The sequence below is a fragment of the Rutilus rutilus genome (assembly GCF_951802725.1).
Source record: "Rutilus rutilus genome assembly, chromosome: 2".
In the NCBI taxonomy this organism is placed as follows: Eukaryota; Metazoa; Chordata; class Actinopteri; order Cypriniformes; family Leuciscidae; genus Rutilus; species Rutilus rutilus.
In genome coordinates, this window is record NC_140210.1 from 38,472,501 (window position 1) to 38,494,537 (window position 22,037).

At 37.6% G+C, this 22,037-nt stretch overlaps 1 protein-coding gene across 1 annotated transcript; it reads right to left on the reverse strand.

Moving 5' to 3' along the window:
• Nucleotides 1–18,998: 18,998 nt before the first annotated feature.
• On the reverse strand, nt 18,999–21,387 carry dleu7 (deleted in lymphocytic leukemia 7). The gene is made up of 2 exons (XM_084402851.1): nt 20,469–21,387; nt 18,999–19,852 (listed from the first exon to the last, which is right to left on the reverse strand). The coding sequence occupies exons 1-2, from the start codon at nt 20,766–20,768 to the stop codon at nt 19,646–19,648; spliced, it is 507 nt and encodes a 168-aa protein (XP_084258977.1). The 5' UTR covers nt 20,769–21,387; the 3' UTR covers nt 18,999–19,645.
• Nucleotides 21,388–22,037: the final 650 nt, after the last annotated feature.

The window sequence follows — 22,037 nt, forward strand, 5'->3', positions numbered from 1 at the left end:
TCACAATAAAATGTATGAATGAGCTCAAACAGAATCATATGAATTATCCACCAATATGGTGCCAATTCACCAACACATACAAATTACCATGAGTGTGTTGAATATGCAGCTTAAAAAAACTTACAATAGGCTACTTAAAATATTCTCTTGACCTTAAACACATTTCTTCAAAGCAGCATTACTTCTAACAGAGAGCAAGAGCAACTACTATGCTCTTGTTGCGCAAGACGCATACAATTATATAATAAAAACTGCTAAATTGTCAAATATAAATCTGTTGTTTTTCTTAAAAACACAGGTTGTCGCCCTAAAGTGTATCACTTAAAATTATTTGACATGGATGGGGTTAATTTGGGGGTTAACCTGAATTTTTCCCTTGGTTAAAAAGACAGATGGTGAGAGAAATTTGAAGCAGGACACTATTGCTGTTGTCTGTTAATGCAAGAATACGCAAATGCAGAAGGTGTACCTTTGGTTGCTTAAGACAAGTGAAGACTTGCATATGAACTTGACATGCATATGCAAATTACTCACCCAACGGCAAAACCTGTTGAAAACTGCTTATGTTTCAAGTTTGAAGAGTAATTTGTCGAGTACCCGGACAAAAAGGACGGCAGCGCGCAGCTTCGACGAAGACTGCGAAGGACTGACTGGGTGTGATGTGATCTGAATGAGGTAATGGCGGGAAAAGGTAGTGAGGTAGTTTTTATGGCCCTGACTCGTGCCTCCCCTGCCTCCAGCTGACACTATCGCGGTGTAATGAGAATAAATGTGATTCCAACTCCGAGATGTCCGGCAGCCTGCACCTTCTGCGAGTTTCTCTGGGAGGAGTGTGTGTGTGTTTAAGGAGTGGAGCGCGCGCTGTTGATCAAATGACCGCCAGTAAATCAAATCATTATGATGTCCCCCAAGAGAAAAACGCAGGCTTACAGTGGCTTCTTTTTCTTTGCCATTTGATTTTTAAAAAACGAAGACGTCACCCTCTCTCGACCGTCTCCTTGAAGAGACAGGTAATGAAAGGAAAGGAGAGTGGATGGGGGTTAACAGTTGCCCGTACTGATACGCCCTGAGGCTCCGTTTTTAAATGATTTGCACTGGGCAGCGAGAGCAAAATTTCTGCCTGACTTCACCCGTTCGGTAACGTGCCAAAGTCACCCAATGATGATGACATCATAAAGGATGATGTAATCCAAGAATTCCAGACTACCCCTCTTGCCTATTTTCAGAATCAGAAAACTTTCCCAAACGAGTAGCACTGAAGGGGGGAAAAAAACTAATCCCTCAATTAAATTAAATCTAGATGCCAAAAGCGTTTGCTTTGCCAATTAGAAAAGGCAATGAAAATCTTCATGGAAACCAAAGAATCGGTTTGGATTTACAAAATAGGCTACAACATGGGGTGGCTTATCAACCATTACAGCAACTTTTTAATGATATAGCATTATGCACTGGATATTATTGTTTATAATTTTTATTCTATTATATCTTTGAATATAAAATGCATTTGAACTTTTATTGTACATAAAATGTAGGCCTTTTATAGTTAATACCACTAGATTCATATTGGTCTGTCATTACAACTGTTCTCTTCAAATGGCACACCATTTTACACCCTATATTGGATATTCTATCAAATTGTAGATTGAATACAGCATTGCATGTAACATTATATAACAAATAACTGATTTTTGGAGCAACTTACCATGTCAAAATAGTGCAGCTTACATTGACAATAATGCTACATATCCTCCTGGGACTCAGGAATAGACTTTCGATCACTGTAGTGGACATTATATTTTATATTTTAGTGTCCTGTAAAGAGCACGTTTGCTTTTCAGAGATACCAAATGTTTGGAGGTTTCACCATAAAAACAACTTCTCCTTAATGACTGACATTAATGTAGCTGGCTAAGTTTAGCACTCTTATGGAAATATGATAATATTTTGTTATTATCATTTAAATCTGACATATTTTCAAATTGTCATAAATCAACATCTCAGGAAAATGTTATATGGGTTCTAATCAAAATATGACTTTCGGTTACAAAACAGGGCATTGATTTCATGTTCGCTGTAGTGGACAGCATGTTTATCAGGCATTTTTGGTGACAACAATTTTAAGTGAATAGGGAAAGAAATTATATATCAATATTCCTATGAAATATTAGATATTATTATGACAATGCCAATTATAACTCCCATTATTACACTTATTTTTATATTACATGTTGCCCCAAGAAACACATTATATGCAAATTAGCTACAGTGTATACATTGTATTGAATGGGAATCTATCTATTGCCATTTTACCCACATATTGCATAAAGTAAAATGGTATATCAGTTCATTCCATTATATCTTTCATAAAGAAAGATATTTAAAAAAAAATCCAGAAACCTAAAAATTGATTGGTGAATGAAGAAAAATGGCTACACTACAGACGACATATCATAACATATGAATGAAATATCATTTTTCAAATCATTTGTTTCTTATGCTCTAAACAATGTAATTACATGAAAATATACAACTTTTTCAAAACTTTTTTTTCTGGGTCTCAGTAGTCAGTTTTCAAATCATCTACTTTTCAAATCCGTGCTAAACAAATAAAATCTATATATCGTATTGCAGTGCAATTCAGATTTTTACACAAGAGTTTTAAAGGGATTGTTCACCCCAAAATGAACATTCAGTCACCATATGCTTGCCCTTGTGTCGTTCTACATTTCAGTGGGGTTTTTCACTGACAAAAACATTTTTTAAAGTAACTTCTTTTGTGTTTTCCGAAGAAGAAAATAAGTCATACAGGTTTGGAACGACATGAGGGCGAGTAAATGATGACAGAATTTAGATTTTTGTATGAACTATTCCTTTAATTTGTTATCTGCACTATTAAATTACATCAATAACCACCTTTCAGTCCCTAAAAACTAAAACAAAGCTGATAGTTAAAGTGTAGAAGTGGGTGTGTTTTTCTGTGGGTGTATAGGAAGCTCTCGCTCACCTCTGTCCCGAGGCTAACCCTCCCACTCACCCACCTCAGTAAGCATGACCCTAATTCAAACCATGTGCCTCTAAATTGAAAACATGGTTTCAAAATGGAGTATTTGCTTTTTCACTGACTAATGTCTCCCAGGAGACACCTTCAGCCGGTCCAATTGTGTCAGAAAGAGGGGCAAGGGGCAATGTTGAGTGTTCATAAGCCTTCAGTTAAATGCTCTTGCATGAGGTTAAGTGAACACAGCACTGCACATACATGGAGTGTGTTAGAATCCCATCCGGAATGATTCCTGACACCAAGGCTTTATTTCAGAGCAGACACCTGAACGCTGGTGTGTACGCAATATAAGCTGTGAGATAAATTATCCTCTAACGTTTGTTGAGCCTGCGGGTATGTGTGTATGTGCGTGTGTGTGTGTGAGAGAGAGAGAGAGGCTGGGAGTGATTTGAGTTATAACACCCAAACCCTAAGAAAATAATCCAAAAAGAGGATTGCTGTAACCTGATTTGCTTTCTTTACACGGCAATGGTCGGGAGAGGTGGAAAAATAAGTCACGGTTGTAAAAGACTTTGAACGGCATATGATAAACTTTACATTTGTAGGACGGGTGTTCCTACAGGCCTCGTATTGCTGAAACTTAATGCAACCGAGTATTTATCAGACTCTGACTTAGACAAAGCACTGACGACAAGAAGTAGAAGATGTTAGGTCCAGTCGACATCGTCATTTAGGGATTCTGCAAGCAAAACACTTTTTTTTTTTTTTTCTTGAATTAGATGCCTGGAAACTTTTCAAGCCCTTCACAGGTGCTGAGCTCAATTTTAGTCTGTGGTTCAAAACAAGAGTTTTCAGTCATAACCTCAGGATTGTGGTCAGATTAGTCAGACAATGATACATCTTGTAACCAGAATGAGGTTTCTTATGTCGTGAAGGCTCAATTTAATGTAAGACACATGAAAAATAAGAAATAAAGAGATTCTGAGAAGGTTAATGGGCTGATTGAAACTGATTGAAAGTTTGATTTGATACCCCAAATTCACGTTCCCAAGGTGATGTCATGGCAACCACGGAATGACCTCAGAATTGCATTACATCATATTCTCGAGCAAAGAAAAGGGTTCTTCCCTACGCTTGACTCACTCTGATAATGAATCTCAATTGTGCGACTATGACTGTGTGTCGTTCTTTTTGCACTTTGGTGCACCGCTTTTATAATGCAAATATCACACACGGACAAGACAAACTGTTGATAATGTGCGATCCTCACAGACGGAGTCAAGTCAGGGGCAAATAACTCGGAAAGCAGTTTACGGCTGCAGTTTAGACCCGGTTTCTCCTAATCCCAAAAGCTATTAAGCCCAAAAATAAAAATGAGTTTGAATTTCAAAAAGTGGCTCCTAACCAGACAGGGACCCTCAGTATATTTTATAATAACTTCAACAATATAATAATACATTATACAAGCATTATTTAGAATGTTAAAGATTAGTCAATAGTTAGAATTTACATGATAATTAAAGGTATATTTAATTTAGTTAGTATTTTACATATATTCCACTTGGACTAGCAGTTGAAAACTCAGACTTTAGTCACTTTTAATTGATCTTAAAAAAAACAACAACAAAGAAATCACTGTAGCCACAAAATCCTTTTTAAAACATTTATAGAAGTGTTTTGATGACCCTGCTTGAGTCCAAGCACAATACTGGCCATCAGCTTCCTGTTTTCTCATAATGACCGACTTACTCACAAAAGAGTCAGTGGCCATTCTGATGGGAAATGAGTCTATACACTCTCAGAAAAAAGGTACAAAAGCTGTCACTGTGGCGGTACCTTTTCAAAAGGTACACCTTTGTACCTAAAGAGTGCATATAAGTCCCTCAAAGGTACATATTGGTACCAAACGTGTACATATTGGTACCAAATGTGTACATATTAGTACCCAAATGGTACATATTAGAACCCTTTTGAAGGGTACTGTCCCAGTGACAGCTTTTGTACCTTTTTTTCTGAGAGTGTTTTGAAGGGTACTGTCCCAGTGACAGCTTTTGTACCTTTTTTTCTGAGAGTGATAGCATTACTATCTCATAACTTTCACTGAGAAATAAATGTGCTTTCGATTGAAGGAAACTTGTCTTAAATCCACAATGCAAGTATTGATAGCTAGTCTAAAAAACAAAAAAAAAAAAACAAGAAAGGGTCTGACGTCAAAGGAGAAACTTACACAAAGTGCTTTAAAGAACTGTTACGTCCTGAGTCGTAAGGTTTTGTTTGTGTGTGCCCAAGCTGTGCTCTGTTTCTCTCTCTCTCTCCCTGTCTCTCTTCAGGAGAAATGGTTTCCACCTGATGCCAATAATCAATGCCCTGCTATGATTGGATGCTGGGAGGGGAAGGAGAGTATTTAAACGGCAACCATCATCAGAGCTGTGTTGAAGGTGGCTTGACTGTGTGCAACAGTTTTAAGGTCTTATTGTCAACCTCAGACTTGATGTGTTGAAGCGAGTAGGTGATGTTGTGTTGAAGCAAGTAGTTGGTGATGTTGTGTTGAAGCAAGTAGTTGGTGATGTTGTGTTGAAGCAAGTAGTTGGTTGTGTTGTGTTGTGTTGAAGCAAGTAGTTGGTTGTGTTGTGTATCTTTACCTCATTTGTGGTCTATTTATTGAAGTAGAGTTTTCTCTTTTGATCACACTTTATGATTGAGACTTAAAAGGCAGAAGTGAGTGTTAATTTCAATGATTATTCATAGTATGGTTGAAATATGTGGTTATTTGGGTTGTTGTGAAACAATTCTGAGTCTGGAGAGTGGAGACGGGGCGGCTTCATGCTGTTGCGCATTCGTTTCACCAACATCCATTTTTTTTGCTGTTGCTTTCCTCCCCTAGACCAATCAGCAAATCGTAACAGAACCTAGAAACAAATATCTGAAGAGCCTATAATGTAATTTAACAACTTCAAGAACTCAAGCCATAATGAGTTTAAATCAAGGGTTAGCTAGTTTAATTCCAAAATTGGTTTGAGGGTCACTGATGAACTTCACATAAATTGGATGAAAATATTTATTTGATTATTTTTTGCAGTCTTAAAAATTAAGGTTCTTTATTGGCATTGATTGTTTCATGAAGAATCTTTAACATCCATGGAACCTTTCCACGGCACAAAAGGTTATTTATTGTCGAGTCACCTTCATTTATATAGCGCTTTTAACAATATGAATTGTTACAAAGCAGCTTTATAGTGATAATAGGAAATTACAGCATCAGAGATTGTTTTGGCTTTACAGCAGCTCTAGGATAAAGTTATTGTCCAGCTAAAGTTAGTTTTGATTCACTTCTGTTGCGAAGATCATTAGTTATTAACTTAGGGGCCGCTAACACGACACCGTTCTAACAGAAAACCCTCAACACGCTCCATCCGCACAAAACAGTGCCTGGTGACTCGAGAACACACTCCCGGAAATAGGTTCCAAGGTGCAAACACAGACGTCGCGCACATGCGCATCACGTGTTCAGTCCATAGGTATGCGCGTTTGAATATATACGTGCGCAGGCGTGTAGTGCTTCTTTACAAATCAACCCTCAACAAACTACTTGTCTTAATGTATAATACAGAATTATTTATCGCGTCTGCATAGCCACGTGGTGACTGTACAGGTACAGAGGTAAAGGGAAGGGAAGAAGGCCTTCACAGGGGATGGCCTAGTTGACACTTCAGGACTGTGTTGTCGTCGTGTCCAGGCGCAGAGCCTTCATCAGATCTGGATACAGGCTGAATCCGGCGGACTGCGGTAAACCTCGGGATAAACAGAGAGACTAATATTAGTGTAGACGCCATCCTTCTTATGATGTAACACATACATCAGGATTTATGGGAAGTGTTCCTGGTTCCGGCTGACCTAAACTATGCAGCCTAATATTGAATTATAGAAGTCTATAATAGTGAAAAAAGGTTCTTCACACAAAGAAAAACATGGTTCTTTTTAAGAACTGTTCGCTAATAGGTTCTTTAGGGAACCGGAAATGGTTCTTCACTATGAAAAAAAAAAAAAAAAAAAAACCTTTTGGAACCTTTATTTTTAAAAGTGTAACTTGGTTAACATGATTAAATAGTTAATTTGTGTAAAAATTGGGGGAAAAAATGTGACAAGATTGGCACTTGTGTCCAAATGATGACATTATTCATTGGGAGCCACAACTTTATGGAATTTTGTATATATATTTTTTGTAACAGGGTTACACACAAACCATCTAAATATTACAATACACAAATAGTTAATAATTCAAAACAATCTCTCAATAAAAAAAATATGAAGAATATAAAAATATGGTTCTTCATAGCAAGAGGGTTCTTTCAAAGAACCATTGAAAAGTGTTTATTCTTCACAGTGCCCAAGAGACTGACTGTAATTATGTTAATTCTATTGCTTAAGGGGATCAAACTAATGGTGCTTCTTTAATAAACATGTTGTTTAAGTGAAACTTATGTGACACACAGCTAACAAAATAGTTATGGATGATAAAAGGACATTTTGTTGCTTAGGAACACAAAATCCCCAAACCTGAACATTTGGCTTTCCTAAACTCTAAGGGTATAATATGAAAACATCTAGTTTTAGGTAAAAGATCATTGTACAGTTGTTGACTGATGATAAAGTATTAATTATACTGAGAATCTGAACATCTAAAATGACAGTGATTAGCATGAATTGCCATTCTAATGCGGACCTGAGGTGTAATTAACTCTTTCCATGCCATTATGGAATTTTCCATAAGTTCCATAATGGAATGTTACCAAATGGAATGTTACCAAATCAAATATTGAATTCGTGAAGAGGTACAGGAATGTACAAGCCGTGGGGGTGTTGATGGACTCGATCTACTCCATCTATGTTTTGATCATAATTCTGAATCCAATCCAGATAGTGTTTGAAAAATGTGTTGCTTTTTTTAACGAAACTTACCCACAATCAAGTGTTGATAAAACTTTCATGGCCCCCAGAATATTTTATTCTAGCTTCATGCATGCATTCTTTTTTTTTGAGAAAATGATCAGAAATGCTGGCAACTTAAAAGAAAATCTGGTGGGGAAGGAGTTAATACGGTCAATTTCTAAAAGATTAAGATCGAACGTTACTTAAACACTAAGAGAGATCACTTTTGCTTTTCTAAAAAATGAAATGCACTGCAAAAACATCACAAATCTCAAACCACCAAACACGCAAGTCACGAAGATTCTCGTGACTTCCTTCAAACCAATTTTCAGCTACAGGCCTTGATCGTGAGAGGTCCCACCACACCCTTCTGAGTCTATTTTTAAGATTCTCAGAACTAAAAATAACTCCATTAATTCGGTTTCTTTAGTAGAGGGAGCATCTGGAAGGCTGAGCGTGGGCACCAGGGTTCGATAAGATCACTCACGGATGCGTCACCCTCCCTCTGATTGGATAATGAATCATACATTGAGACCGAAGCGTGCGGGAAAGCCCCGCAGTGAAACACAGTGGAGGTTCTATTCAGCGTGAGATTGAGCCCCGGAGATAGTCGTCTAGGGGCCGAGCCCACCACACACACACACACACACACACACACACACACACACACACACACACACACACACACACACACACACACACACACACACACACACACTCACAGAGCTGGAGAGGAAGGGGTCATCACCCACCACCCACTCGCAGGGTGAGATTTCTCTCTTTCACACACATACACACACACTTCCAGTCAGCCCCACTGCTCTCACAAACCACCCAGAGTCCTCATCTGGCCTCATCGGAGAAAAGAAAGAGGGGAGAGATGAATAGAAAGAAAAAGCTGAGGGAACAGTGTGACCCCACAAGTGAAGTGTAGATCAAGAGTGTAAGATGCTATGGGAGACCGAAGGCATGTTGATGTAAGATGGAAGTTGAAGATACAATGACTGCATCATACTAACTGTAGCCTATAGGATTTAAATCACAGATTAAATCATACATTGCAGTGGTTTTGTATGCTGGTTTCAAACACCTAGTTCAAAACTGTTGTAAATTTGGATCATTTATAAATTATGAATAATTTGTGAACTCTGTCTAAACTAAAATTCTAATATCATACTGTCATATAGTTGCTTGTGAACATAATAAAGTATATTTTAAACAAAAGTCAAATTGAATTTAAATGAATTAATTTCTGTAATGATGCAATATTTTTGTGTGATACTTTTTACATTGTTGATATTTCATAAATTGATCACATTATTTAGAAAAACCTGTAATATGCTGTTTCATGGCAGATTTCCATTGGGACAACTTTCCGAGTTAAATTTCTTTATTTCCTGCCCAATAAAGGTAGAAATGTTCAATAGATTTTGTTATATATTCAGCCAAGATTATAAAATAACAATATTTACATAAAGATACATATTTTCAGAATTCTTTGATGAATATAAAGGTCAAAAGACCAGCCTTTATTCAATGTAGATTTTTTTTTTTAGTATACAATTATTTACTGTCAAATGCTGACTCCAATATTTTGCATCAAAACTTTTTTGCTGATGTTTTCATAATTTTTTTTTAAAAAATTCAGAAAAACCTATAAGCTTTACATTGGGAAAACTAACCCAGCGGTAACTTATTTTGTCTGCAATAATGGTAGAAATGTTCAAGATCTCGCATAATGTATACACCTAAATAGAAATAGATTATAATAGATTAAAAAGTGTGTCAACTAGCCCCAGTCTCATCCATACATAATAATTTTATTAAAACAAAGAATAGTATGAACTCCTATCAGGTGGAGCTAAAAAAACTCAAGAGGGAAAAGGATGAGGGAAAAAATGTTGATGCAAGAGGAGAAGCCTGAGAGACACTCAAACACAAGTAACACAAGAAAGAGATTAGAATTAAGTATCGACAATGTCTAAAAAGACAGTGTGGGCGAAACAGTTACGGACCCCCAACAGCGCCTGGCCTTCTCCTCTGATCTTCCTCTCACACAACACTCATCCTTTTACTCATCTGTCTGGGTCTGCTCTGCCATGTCCCAGGAAGTGACATAATAGCCCAGCTATCCAACTGTCTACAGTCACAGCGCTGGCTTCTCATTGGCCTGTCAGGAGCCCACAGTGGTTCAACCCAGACCTCCATGAGCCTGGGGTTGCCGAGTTCAATCAGTCTTGTGGATGTGGATGCTAAACAACAACGTCATGAGAGACCAGCCTCAGACAGGGCACGAAAGAAAAGTTTTCTCCTCAGAAAGTTTGTGATTGGTCTGATGATGTTTGAGGGGGAAAAAATTTGTTAAAAAGAATTTACCTTTTGACTTGGAACTTGGATCTGTAAGCTGTTTATTTAGACTCTAGCACACTCTTAGGAAAAAATGTTCTTTATAGACCCTTAAATGGTGATACTGTATAGCAGGCGCTTTATCGAACCTTTTAGGGGTTCACATCATTAAAAAATATATTAATTAAGCAGGTTGTAAACATACTTTATCTCTTGAAAAAATAACTTGTTAAACATGAAAATATTATGTAATAATTTAAGACACTTCTCCTATACCTTTTTGGTATAAAGGGTTCTTTAAAATTTAGTTAAGAACCCTATAGGGTTGTGTATTGTAGAACCCCATTTAAACTTTTTTTTTTACTTTTTTTTTTTTATAAGAGTGGAACTCAGATGAGAAGATCTTTAGAAGAAAACGGTATTCAATGGGTTTCCAAAACTGAAGGATATTACAAGGTAAAATGAGAAGTTTGCCGGTTTTAACTGACTCAGCTGTTTTTAATGCAGTTTTAAGTGGTCATCAACACTTCCTCTGTTGGATGGTAAATCTAGAATGCGGTCATTACTCACAAGTTGGACTATCTTTACAGCTCCACGCACAATTTCAGATGCGGAACAGATGACACGATTCCCTCTAAGAATGAATTCCCAAATCTGAGAGATTTTGAATTCGAGTCGTATTCTGTGAAACCACAAAACACATAAAATGTGTGAATGGCGCCCTCTATTGATCAGACTTGATACTGATCTCACAAAATAATCATCATCTTTTTGACTGAATTATAATACACATACACATTTCAGTTTACATTAGTTTCAGTTTTAGTTTAGGTTTAATTTACGATAGTTTATTTTAATATAATAATAATAATAATGTATTAATTGATATACTTTTAAGTCATCCTGAGGCTTCCGTGCAGTTTTCTGAGGACCCCTGGTTGAGAAACCTTTAATACATTCACTAGCTTGTCCTTTTTAAATGTAGGCCTACACTTAATGACTTAACATTATCAAAAATATGTTTTCTTAAAAAGTAGGCTATTTTATATAATTTGAGTACATATGAGTAATTCCCTCTTGATTTGATATTTTATCATTTGAATGCGTACATAGGCCTACATAAGTGTAACATAATTGATCAGCACTAGTAAAAATGTAATTTTTGCAAAATCTTCAGACATAGGGCTCAAGACAGCTTAAAATAGTATAAAGCTGGTTTTGTGCACCATCTAGTGACAAGAGATGATTCAGTACATGCTTAAATTCCTCTACTTGATTCACACAGCAAAATGATATACAGATGAGCCAAAACATTATGTATAGTATATACATAATGTTTTGGCTCATCTGTATATCATTTTGTATATCTGGTATATCACAGGTGAAGCGAATATCGTTGATCATCTCCTACCAAAGCCAAATATTAAGGTCTGGGAAGATTAGATGGTAAATCAGTTCTCATAATCTCTCACTTAAAAATGTTGGGTTAAAAATAACCCAACGAATCACCCAACTATGGGTTGGTGTAGCACCTTCCCAACTGTGGGTTATTTTAACCCAATGCATTGGGTTAAACTCCAGTTGGGTTAAAATAACCCTTATTTTAATAAATAAAATACACTTTGTTTTCAAATACAGATTGTTTATTTGTATAAAACAATACATATGTTTCAAAAAATATATTTTTAAATTACAAACTATAAATTGGGGAGTTTAGCATTTAATGTAAATATACATGTGTACATAAATTCAAAATACACAAGTGTACATACAACACACATAATAAATTCAAAACCTATGCAAATATGTACAAACAGTACACATTCAAAACCTACACAAAAATGTACATAGAGTACAAATACATACAGAGCACAAAAATTAAAAATGAACACTGAATTTAAAACTGCATTAATAACCTACATTTAATTCAATAACCTATATAAATATGGACAGAATACACAAATTAATAACATTAAATCCTAATCACAACTTTATTAAAAATGTCTTCACTGTACACTGAATGCATCGATGTGTTGTTGTAAACATACCTTAAGTAATAAAACTACAAATACATATGTTGACTACTGGACCTAATGATGATGCTGATCAAAGTTCTTAATGAGGCAGGAACTCCTCCGGATATATTAAAGTTTGCATGCTACAAAAACTCTCAAAATGAGTGGAGGGGTCTTGAAATAGTTTATGTCATAGATGTAAAACATTGCACACATCCATTGCTTGAAATAAAGTCTTCTGTTCAACTGCTTCCACACTGAATATGATAAAAACTTGCGAGTTCCCTTTGTCCCCAAGCATCAAGTCATGCAGATCCGGGCTTATCTCACTGTTCAGGTAATGCACCATGTTAGTTCCAACCTTAAAAGAATAAATAAAGTTCAGTTGAGCATGCACTGTGACAACATCAACAGTGTTAAATTATGAAAAAGTTACATCAAAGCAGTGCTGTTAAATTATGGTTACTCTAATTAGTCATTACACCTGCTGTTAAAGGGTTAGTGCACCCAAAAATGTAAATTCTGTCATTAATTATTTGCCCTCATGTCATTCCAAACCTGTACGACTTTCGATCATCTTCGGAACACAAATAAAGATCTTTTTGATGAGTCTGAGAGATTTCTGTCCCTCCATTGACAGCAACGGAACTATAACTTTTAAGCCCCAGAAAGGTAGCAAAGACATCATTAAGGTAATACATGTTACTCCAGTGGTTCAACCTCAATTTTATGAAGCGACATGAGTATATTCTATCCCTTAACCATAATTTATCACTTTATTTACAACATATTAAACTCAAACGCATGTTCATGAGAGCACCTTGACGCATGCGTGTTGTGTTAATGCGAGAGCAGATGACATGAGTGTGAACGCAACAATTATGTTTTTTTGCACAAAGCACTCGCGTCGATTCATAAAACTGAGGTTAAACCACTGGAGTCACATGGATTACTTTAATGATGTCTTTACTACCTTTCTGGGGCTTGAAAGTGTTAGTTGTATAGACTGTCAATGGAGGGACAGAAAGCTCTCAGATTTCATCTCAAAGATCTTCTTTTGTGTTCCGAAGGTGAGCGAAAATCTTACAGGTTTGGAACGACATGAGAGTGAGTAATCATGACAGAATTTTCTTTTTTTTGGATGAACAATCCCATTAACAAGCGGAATCATTGAAGAAAAGAAGAAGTGGATGAACATGAGCCGCAGAACAGTGTAATTTATCTAAATTAATTTGATAGTGTTGCTTTTACTTACAGGCTAAATGTCATTTAAGCTGCGCTTCATTTCAACATATGTTGGACACACCATTTTTCCATTTGTGAGGTATGGCGATGATGGCAGGATGTCAGAAAGGGTTTTAAAGGCCATTGCTCCATGATCATCTTTGAAAGACAAGTTTACAGAAGAAAAAAATTCATCTACACACGTGTGTGAACCTAATTAAAAAAAATTAAAAAATCCCAAATAAGACACCCTATAGAGGGTATGCATTGACGTCACTTTGCCGCCGAAGAGCTGCTGCGTGACAGTCACAGGAATCAATAGGGGAAACTGCGAAAACGTGAGTAAAACAAACGATTATCAGTTTAAACTAAAGGTTGGACTCGATATAGTGTTCTTTACAACTTACCAAAGATCCAGTTATCACGGATATTGACATGCAGACAGGAATCGTGTTTCCTGACATTTATATGAGCCTGATTTAACACCAGGGAAATAAAAAAAGCAAATTTGCCTGTGAACCCATAAATGAATTAATCGTTTCAGTTTCTCATAATTTGCATTGCAAATTATTCCGCTTAAACCGCTTCCTTGCATTGCAATTTTTTTCTTATTCTAAATGTGATCAACATTTGATGTGTTTGGTGAATTTGGCTTTTGACATGTAACATTTTAAATACATTCTGCTGAAATGAACGAAATGACTTGAAAAAAGATTTGTTAATTTTTATGAACGAGATTCAAAAGATCCGAGTCAGTAATTTAACAGAACTTCCCACTACTACTGTACTGTACACTCTCAGAAAAAAGGTACAAAGGCTGTCACTGTGGCGGTACCTTTTCAAAAGGTACACCTATGTACCTAAAGAGTGCATATAAGTCCCTCAAAGGTACATATTGGTACCAAATGTGTATTAGTACCCAAATGGTACATATTAGAACACTTTTGAAGGGTACTGTCCCAGTGACAGCTTTTTTACATTTTTTTCAGAGACTGTAGCTTTCGGCAGTCTGTAAAAATATACCTCAGATTTCTTGTCAAATCTAGTTGTACAGTCAATCGAAAAGCTCTTTCCCATTTTTGAAGCGTTTTGTGTTTTTTTCACGGCAGTCATTCTGCCACTCAGTGGGCGTAATCGCAGTCACTCGTCGGTGACGTCACGCGCATACCCATAGTATCGAGTCTATACTGAACATCATTAAACTCACCATTCCAAGAAAACCGTGACGTCTGGGATGTTCTCTAATGATTTCTTTGACAGTTTTTATTCCAGAGGATCAATTCCATGCACTGCAGTTTGTTGAGGTGGTGTGTGTCTCATGAACTCCTCGACTTGGCTATGAGGACTTCTTGCTTTCTTTTGCCACTCAATCATTGTCAGTCATCAAACAGCTTAGACTGTATTGAAATTAAAACATACTGTATTAAAATGACGGAAGACAGCTGAAAACATAAGTAATTAACTGTACCTGGATCTGTAGTAGCCCCAGCACTGCACATACTCTTATCATTATTCAACTTACCAGCTTAATTGTTAGTAGAAGGACTCCAAGACCGGTGCCAGATAAGAATGACCTAATATTTTTGGAAAATAACCCAACATATTGACCCAATATGTGTAACCCAACGGTTGGGTTAAACAAATTACCCAACCTTTTTTACTGTTTACATGTTTGGATGCAGGTGAAATCGGCAGGAATACAAATCTGAGGGACTTTGACTAGGGCCAAATTGTTATGGCAAGGCGACTGGGTCAGAGTATCTCTATAACAGCAAGGCCTGTGGGTTGTTTCAGGTCAGCAGTGGTGAGTTTTTACCAACAGTGGTCTGAGGATGGACAAACCGCAAACCGGCAACAGGACATTGGGAGCTAAAACTCATCAATGCATGAGGGCAACAAAGGCTATCCTGTCTGGTCCGAGCCAACAGAAGGTCTACTGTGGCAAGTCACACAAAATTTCAAGGATGGTTATGGGAGGAAATGTGTGCGCTGTTTACCTGGGGAAGTGATGGCACCAGGATGCACAGGACGACGACAAGCCGGTGGAGGGAGTGTGATTCTCTGGGCAATGTTCTGTTGGGAAACTCTGGGTCCGGTCATTCATGTGGATGTGAATTTGACACGGGCCACCTACCTAAACATTGTTGCAGACCAGGTACACCCCTTCATGACAATGGTGTTCCCTGGTGAAAGTGGCCTGTTTCAGCAGGATAACGCACCTGTCCGCACTGCACATATTGTTCAGGAATGCTTTGAGGAACATGAAGAGTTCAAGGTGTTGCCCTGGACTCCAATTTCCCCAGATCTTTACAATTGAGCATCTGTGGGATGAGTTGTAAGACTGAAAATGATTTTATTTGGAACATATGGGGTGGGGCGCTCCACGGCTTGAGCGACTCGCAGTTAAAGGCTGTTTGTGTTTTATTGTTTTGTTTTTTGTTGTTCCTGTTTGGAGTCAGAGTTCGACACACATGTTATGCAGCTCATCAAGATGCATACGATTTTGAAAACTTGAAAACTTTGTTTCTGTGGATCCTTTTGTGCGTTCAACCTGTTTGGTCGTGCTGGAGCTCACCGGCAGATTCACAAACCATCAACTCAGGCATCATGATTTATGTTTGGGCTGATCTTCTAGATCTGCGACAAGTTTAATCTAATATACCAACATCGCCACTTCTGAATTTAACCCCCAAGCATTTGCTGAGGAAAATAATCCGTCGGAAAAGGGAATCAAGAGGAGGAATCAGGAACAGGGTGAGAAGACGGGGAAGTACGCTTCCATTACCTGCCGTTGTCTTGTCAAATGTGCGGTCATTGCGGAATAAAATGGACAAACTTTCCGTGTTGATCAAAACTGATTCTGACTATCGGAACACGAGTTTGATCTGTTTCACTGAAACATGGCTGTCTGAGGTCACTGTATTGAACTTGGATGGATTTACTTTCATATGACCGGGACACAAAAAAGACAGGGAAATCGATTGGAGGCAGTCTTTGTATGGCGGTGGATGATAAATGGACAACTAATTTTACGGTGCGTGAGACTGTTACTCACAGCATTATGAAATGATGACAGTGTCATTTCGACCCTTTTATCTTCCCCGTGAATTCACTCAAGTGACAGTGATCCTTGCCTATGTTCCTGGCCCTGATAATGCTCTTGCAGCTGAACATATTGCAGACAGTTATAATAATGCTGTATCCAGAGCAGCTGATCAACCTATCTTTTTGCTGGGAGATTTTAACAGCTGCGATGTTGGATCATTGCTTCCACAGTCAGAACAATATGTTACCTATATGTAATATGTACGAGTAACAATATGTAACTCGTCTGGAAAGAATGTTGGACTAATGTTTTGGTAATATACCTGGTGCTTATGTCTGTAAATCCCCCCACCCCCCCCCCCCCCCCTGGTTTCTCAGACCATAATGTAGTACTGTTGTTGCCAAAATACAGACAAAGGTTGAAAACACACAAGATCCTAACAAACACTATTCAGGTCTGGAACAATGATTCTGTGGAAACCCTGAGGGGATGTTTTGAACTTACTGATTGGGGGATGTTCTTTCAGAGCAGCGAGGGAGACCTGGACATGATTAATGACTCCATTTGCTCATTTATGCTTCATATGAGCATTATGCTTCTGTGCTGGCAATGTCATTCCAACTAAGAAAGTTAGACTTTACCCAAATAACAAACCCTGGGTTTCTAAGGAAATTAAACATTGTATTAAGCTGAAAAAATGGCCTTTATGGAGGGTGATAAAAGTTGTTATAGTGAACTGAAAAAGGAACTAAGAGATAAAACTAGGCTGGCCAAGCTTCGCTTTAAAGACAAGATGGAGGAGAGGTTTATTGGAGGAAAAACATAAGTAGCATGGCAGAATCTGAATATGATGATGGGAAAAACTAAAGCTTCAACTCAAGTTCATAGTCCAGACCCTGCTTCCTTTGTAGAGCAGCTAAACTAACTTTTTATGCCAGGTTTAATTTGACTAATCCCGGGAACGACTGGGACCAGTTTGATATCAGTAGTGCCTCTACACCAATCAGAGTGGATGAGCAAAGGGTTGTTTCCATCCTTTCCAAATTACAGCCAAGGAAAGCTCCTGGTCCAGACGGACTTGAGGGCCGCATGTTGAAAGAGTGCTCAGCCCAACTAGGTGGTATGTTGACTCGGATCTTCCAGCTGTCACTGAACACAGGGTATGTACCTAGAGCATGGAAGCAGATAACCATTATTCCTGTTCCTAAAAAAACCCATGTCAAGGAGATGACAAATTTTAGACCTGTGGCACTCACTTCGATTCTTTGCAAGTGCATGGAGAAGGTGGTGGCGGGGGAGCTTACCACCAAGGTAGCTGAGTGTCTGGACCCGCTCCAGTTTGCCTATAAGCCAAAACAGGGAGTTGAGGATGCCAGCTTAACTCACTTGGATAAAGTGACTGGACACCTGGACCTTCCGAACTCATTTGTTAGGATTTTACATCTGCTTTCAACACAGTGAACATTTGTCTATTACTGAATTGCCTGCAGAGACTACAAGTTAACTCAACTCTTGTTCTATGGATTAAGGACTTTTTAAAAGATAGACCCCAACATGTCAGAATGTATGGTTTTAAATCTAATAGTATTATTGTAAATACAGGGGTTCCTCAGGGCTGTGTTATCGCCTATTTTATTTTCTGATATACAAACAAAATTAAGTGTGATATTAATGGTATGTCCCTTCTGAAATATGCTGATGACATGGCTTTGGTGGCTTGCGTAACAGATGAGCAATCCCTGGTCACATATAGACAATATGTTGATTCTATGGTCCAAAGGTTTCAAGAAAGTTCTCTGGAGTTGAATATAAGTAAGACGAAGGAGTTGTGTTGTGGGAGGTTTCGTTCATACAATACCTTATATTCACTATCTGAACCACTTAGGGTGGGGGGCAGGTAGTGGAACAAGTTGAGACCTGCACATATTTGGGCACTGAGATTGATAGGCATCTATCCTTTACTCAGCATGTGAATAGTGTCTATAAGAAGGCTCAACAGCGCTTATTTCTGTTGAGAAGGTTGAAGGGTTTTAATGTAAGACAGAATATCTTGACAGCAGTGTGTCATTCTCTAGTTGAATCAGTTATGACCTTTAATATTGTATCCTGGTTTATTTTTCTTTCTGCTGAAAACAAGAAAAAAATATCCAGAGTAATCAAACAGGCATCTAAAAATATTGGGGCCCCGCAGATTCAACTTGTAGATCTTTATAACTGTGCAGCAGAGGAAAGCAGTCTCCATCGTTACTGACCCCTCTCATCCTCTGTACGCCACTTTTCAGGTACTGCCATCAGGTTGCCGCTTTAGAGCTCATTTGGCCAAAAAGAAAGTTTACAGGAACTATTTTATTCCTACTGCAATTTCTATTTTAAATAAGACCAAAAAGTTTTATTAGTATATTGACTTAAGCCTTTTATTTTATTTTTCATATTTGTACGGTATTTTCTTTGTATTAATTGTATTTTGTGATGTGTGTGATTGTATTGTGTATATATGAGCCTTTTAACCTAAGACAAATTTCTAGCACTGGTTGATAGATAATAAAGGTTTTTGAATTTGAATTTGATAATTACACTGTAATGTCATAATCCTTTAATTCAACAAATACACAAACACAACATGCATTTTATACACTCCCCTCCCCCACCCAACACACTCATTAACCTTTTTTTTAGCAGATGACAAAGGCGGCCACACCAGACAATCCCGAGGTGTGACAGCCATCCTATCCGCTGAGTTGAGAGTGGATTCAGCACTAGCAGCTGTTAGACTTGATTTACCTGTACAGTCAGCAGAGTACAGACTCATGATACTGGCATGCGTTGAGAGAATGTTGTTCTGTCATCCTTAGGCTTGAGTACTGATTGACGCAAAATAATAAATATGAAGACAACTCTCAAAAAGCTGGAGATATAGACAGCTTTCATTGCAAAACACTTCTTGTGAATCTGATTTCATCTTCAGTCAGAATCTGATTTCACATTTATTGAGTCGCGTATAGTTCTTGTTTCTTTTCTAAGAAAAGGTAGTGTGTTCTTATTTACGAGCTAGAGGTAGTTCCTTAGAATTCACAAATCTCTCGATTTTCAGATATCAGGGAAGGAGTTAGATAGCTCCCTCAGTCTGCGAGTGGTCACGGTGGACGAGAGATTGTTTTCATCTCGCACACATGCGAGCAGGTTACCGACAATATGTCGAAGACAGTCCCGAAGTTCTCTCAAATCTCTATTAGAGCAAGAACTACCTTCTGCAATAGCCATTCTCAAGCATATGTTCTTCAGCTCAACACTGTCCTGAAAGAAAGGACAAAAAAAAGAAAAAAGATTAATTCAAAAAAGAGCCTAGATATGTATAATCACATTCAAGTAAAGTCAGATGAGTTTAGCGTCCACATACTATAAACAGTATATATGCACACACTCTAACTAAATAAAGGCTCCAAAAGGGGATTTTCACAGAGATGCTAGAAGAACCATTTTGACTTGGTGTGAACATTTTAATAATCTGAATTAACCTTCTTTTCCATAAAGAAGCTTTTGTTGAATGGAAAGGTTCTATGGATGATAAAGATTCTTCATTAATGGAACCGTAGATGCCAATATTGAACCATTATTAGGAGTATATAGGCCTATATTTAATCACAATTCAACCAAAATACTGTATAGTCAGCACGTGTGGAAACACCTACTGTTTAAAAAGCCTTTTTGAAATAAAATATCTTTCATTTGCTTCGAATGCATTTGATTCCAACACGTCCACTGCGTTATTCAATAGTTTAATGGCTTTACTATTAGACCAAAATAAAGGACTAATCCAACATAGGTAGCCTGATAGACGTAATCACTTGACAACAACTGTGTCGTTATAACACAAAATTTACACTACAGCAGAAACACAAAAACATCTTACCTTACGCTTGAGCAAACTCTTCTCGTATGAAACCTCTTTTATAAAGTCTTCCTCGACAGATATGAGCTGTGTCAGTATCTCGAGCAGTCGTGTGAGGCAGCTCTCTCGCGCTCTCTCCGCGATAGTCTTCATCCTGCGGGGCTCCTTCATCACATCGCCCGGGCGAACCGCGACTTTACCGGCCGCTAAAGCACCTGAACACTGGCCTTCGCCATCTGCATTACTGGTTGTGGCGTGAGCTCGCAGTTCATGAAGGATGTTCAAGGCATCGATCTGATGTGTTAAAGAGCAGAGCCCCATGTCTGTCACCTGGTCACCGACTGATCGGCAGCATTGAGCACAGTCACACAAATGATGCGTGAGATACGAGGCTCTGGTCGAAACAACGTGACAAATTTTTTTATTTTGCTGGCGAATACGGTTTCTTCCACGACTTCCCCATTGTTTTGTGTCTGGAGTTGATAAGCACTATGCAAATGACCTGACAGTCCCGCCTCCTTTATTTGAGTTGCCCCGAAAGCGGTTAACTGGGGGTGGGTAGGTTGTTTCACACACACCTACACGGGCGATACAACGGTTTGTTTCCAATAAACACACAAAAGAAAGAAACATAGTTAGCATTTTAAATCCTTGAAAGGATGTGATTGCTCCAAACATTAATTTCTTTTCATGAAATGGGGTGGGGGTGGATAGCCTACTATGAAAGTCAATGGGGTCCATCAACTGTTAGGTTACCGAAATTTTTCAAAATATCTCCTTTTGTGTTCATCAGAAGAAATACCTTTATTCAGGTTTGGAACAACTTGAGGGTGAGTAAATGATGACAATTTTCATTTGTGGGTGAACTATCCCTTTAAATTATAATAGACCCTACTCTTTTCTTTCTTTTTCTTATTGCAACAGCATATTTGTTGAATACATTAATAGCAATGGCTGTTGGTTCTGGCTCTACTGTTATTTTATATATATATATATATATATATATATATATATATATATATATATATATATATATATATATATATATATATATCAAAAACAAAATAACAATGAAAAAAGAGAAGAAAAGCAGACTTGCATGACTTGATGAAACCAAAGTCTTGTGATTCCAGGGAAGAGATCACAGCTGACAATGTCTGACAAAAAGCTGACATTTCGCAACAAAGCATCACATCTTGAACATCTGAAATGAAAGTCCCTAATCAGCATTTTTTTTTTTCAGGCACTAAAGGGTCAAATATGTGGACACACTCTTTATTACTACTATACACATTTCATAAGTCATTACAAATTTTAAATAACACACTAATTAAATTGTCTACAAAACTTATTTTAGGCATTGAAGCATAAGCTTTTGGATCAAAAGATTTCATAACATGCAGTCAAGCGTGTCAAAATTTTGATTGTTGGTTGGTTTATTTATACTTCTGCAGAGACATATTCCAGTAATCAATAAGCGAACCAAGACTTTTTTTTTTTTGCAGTTCTATTCTTAACAAGGTGTAATCAGTTAATGCATCTTTACTATATTCCTATAGACTACCTGGTTATCCATAGTATGAAATGAAA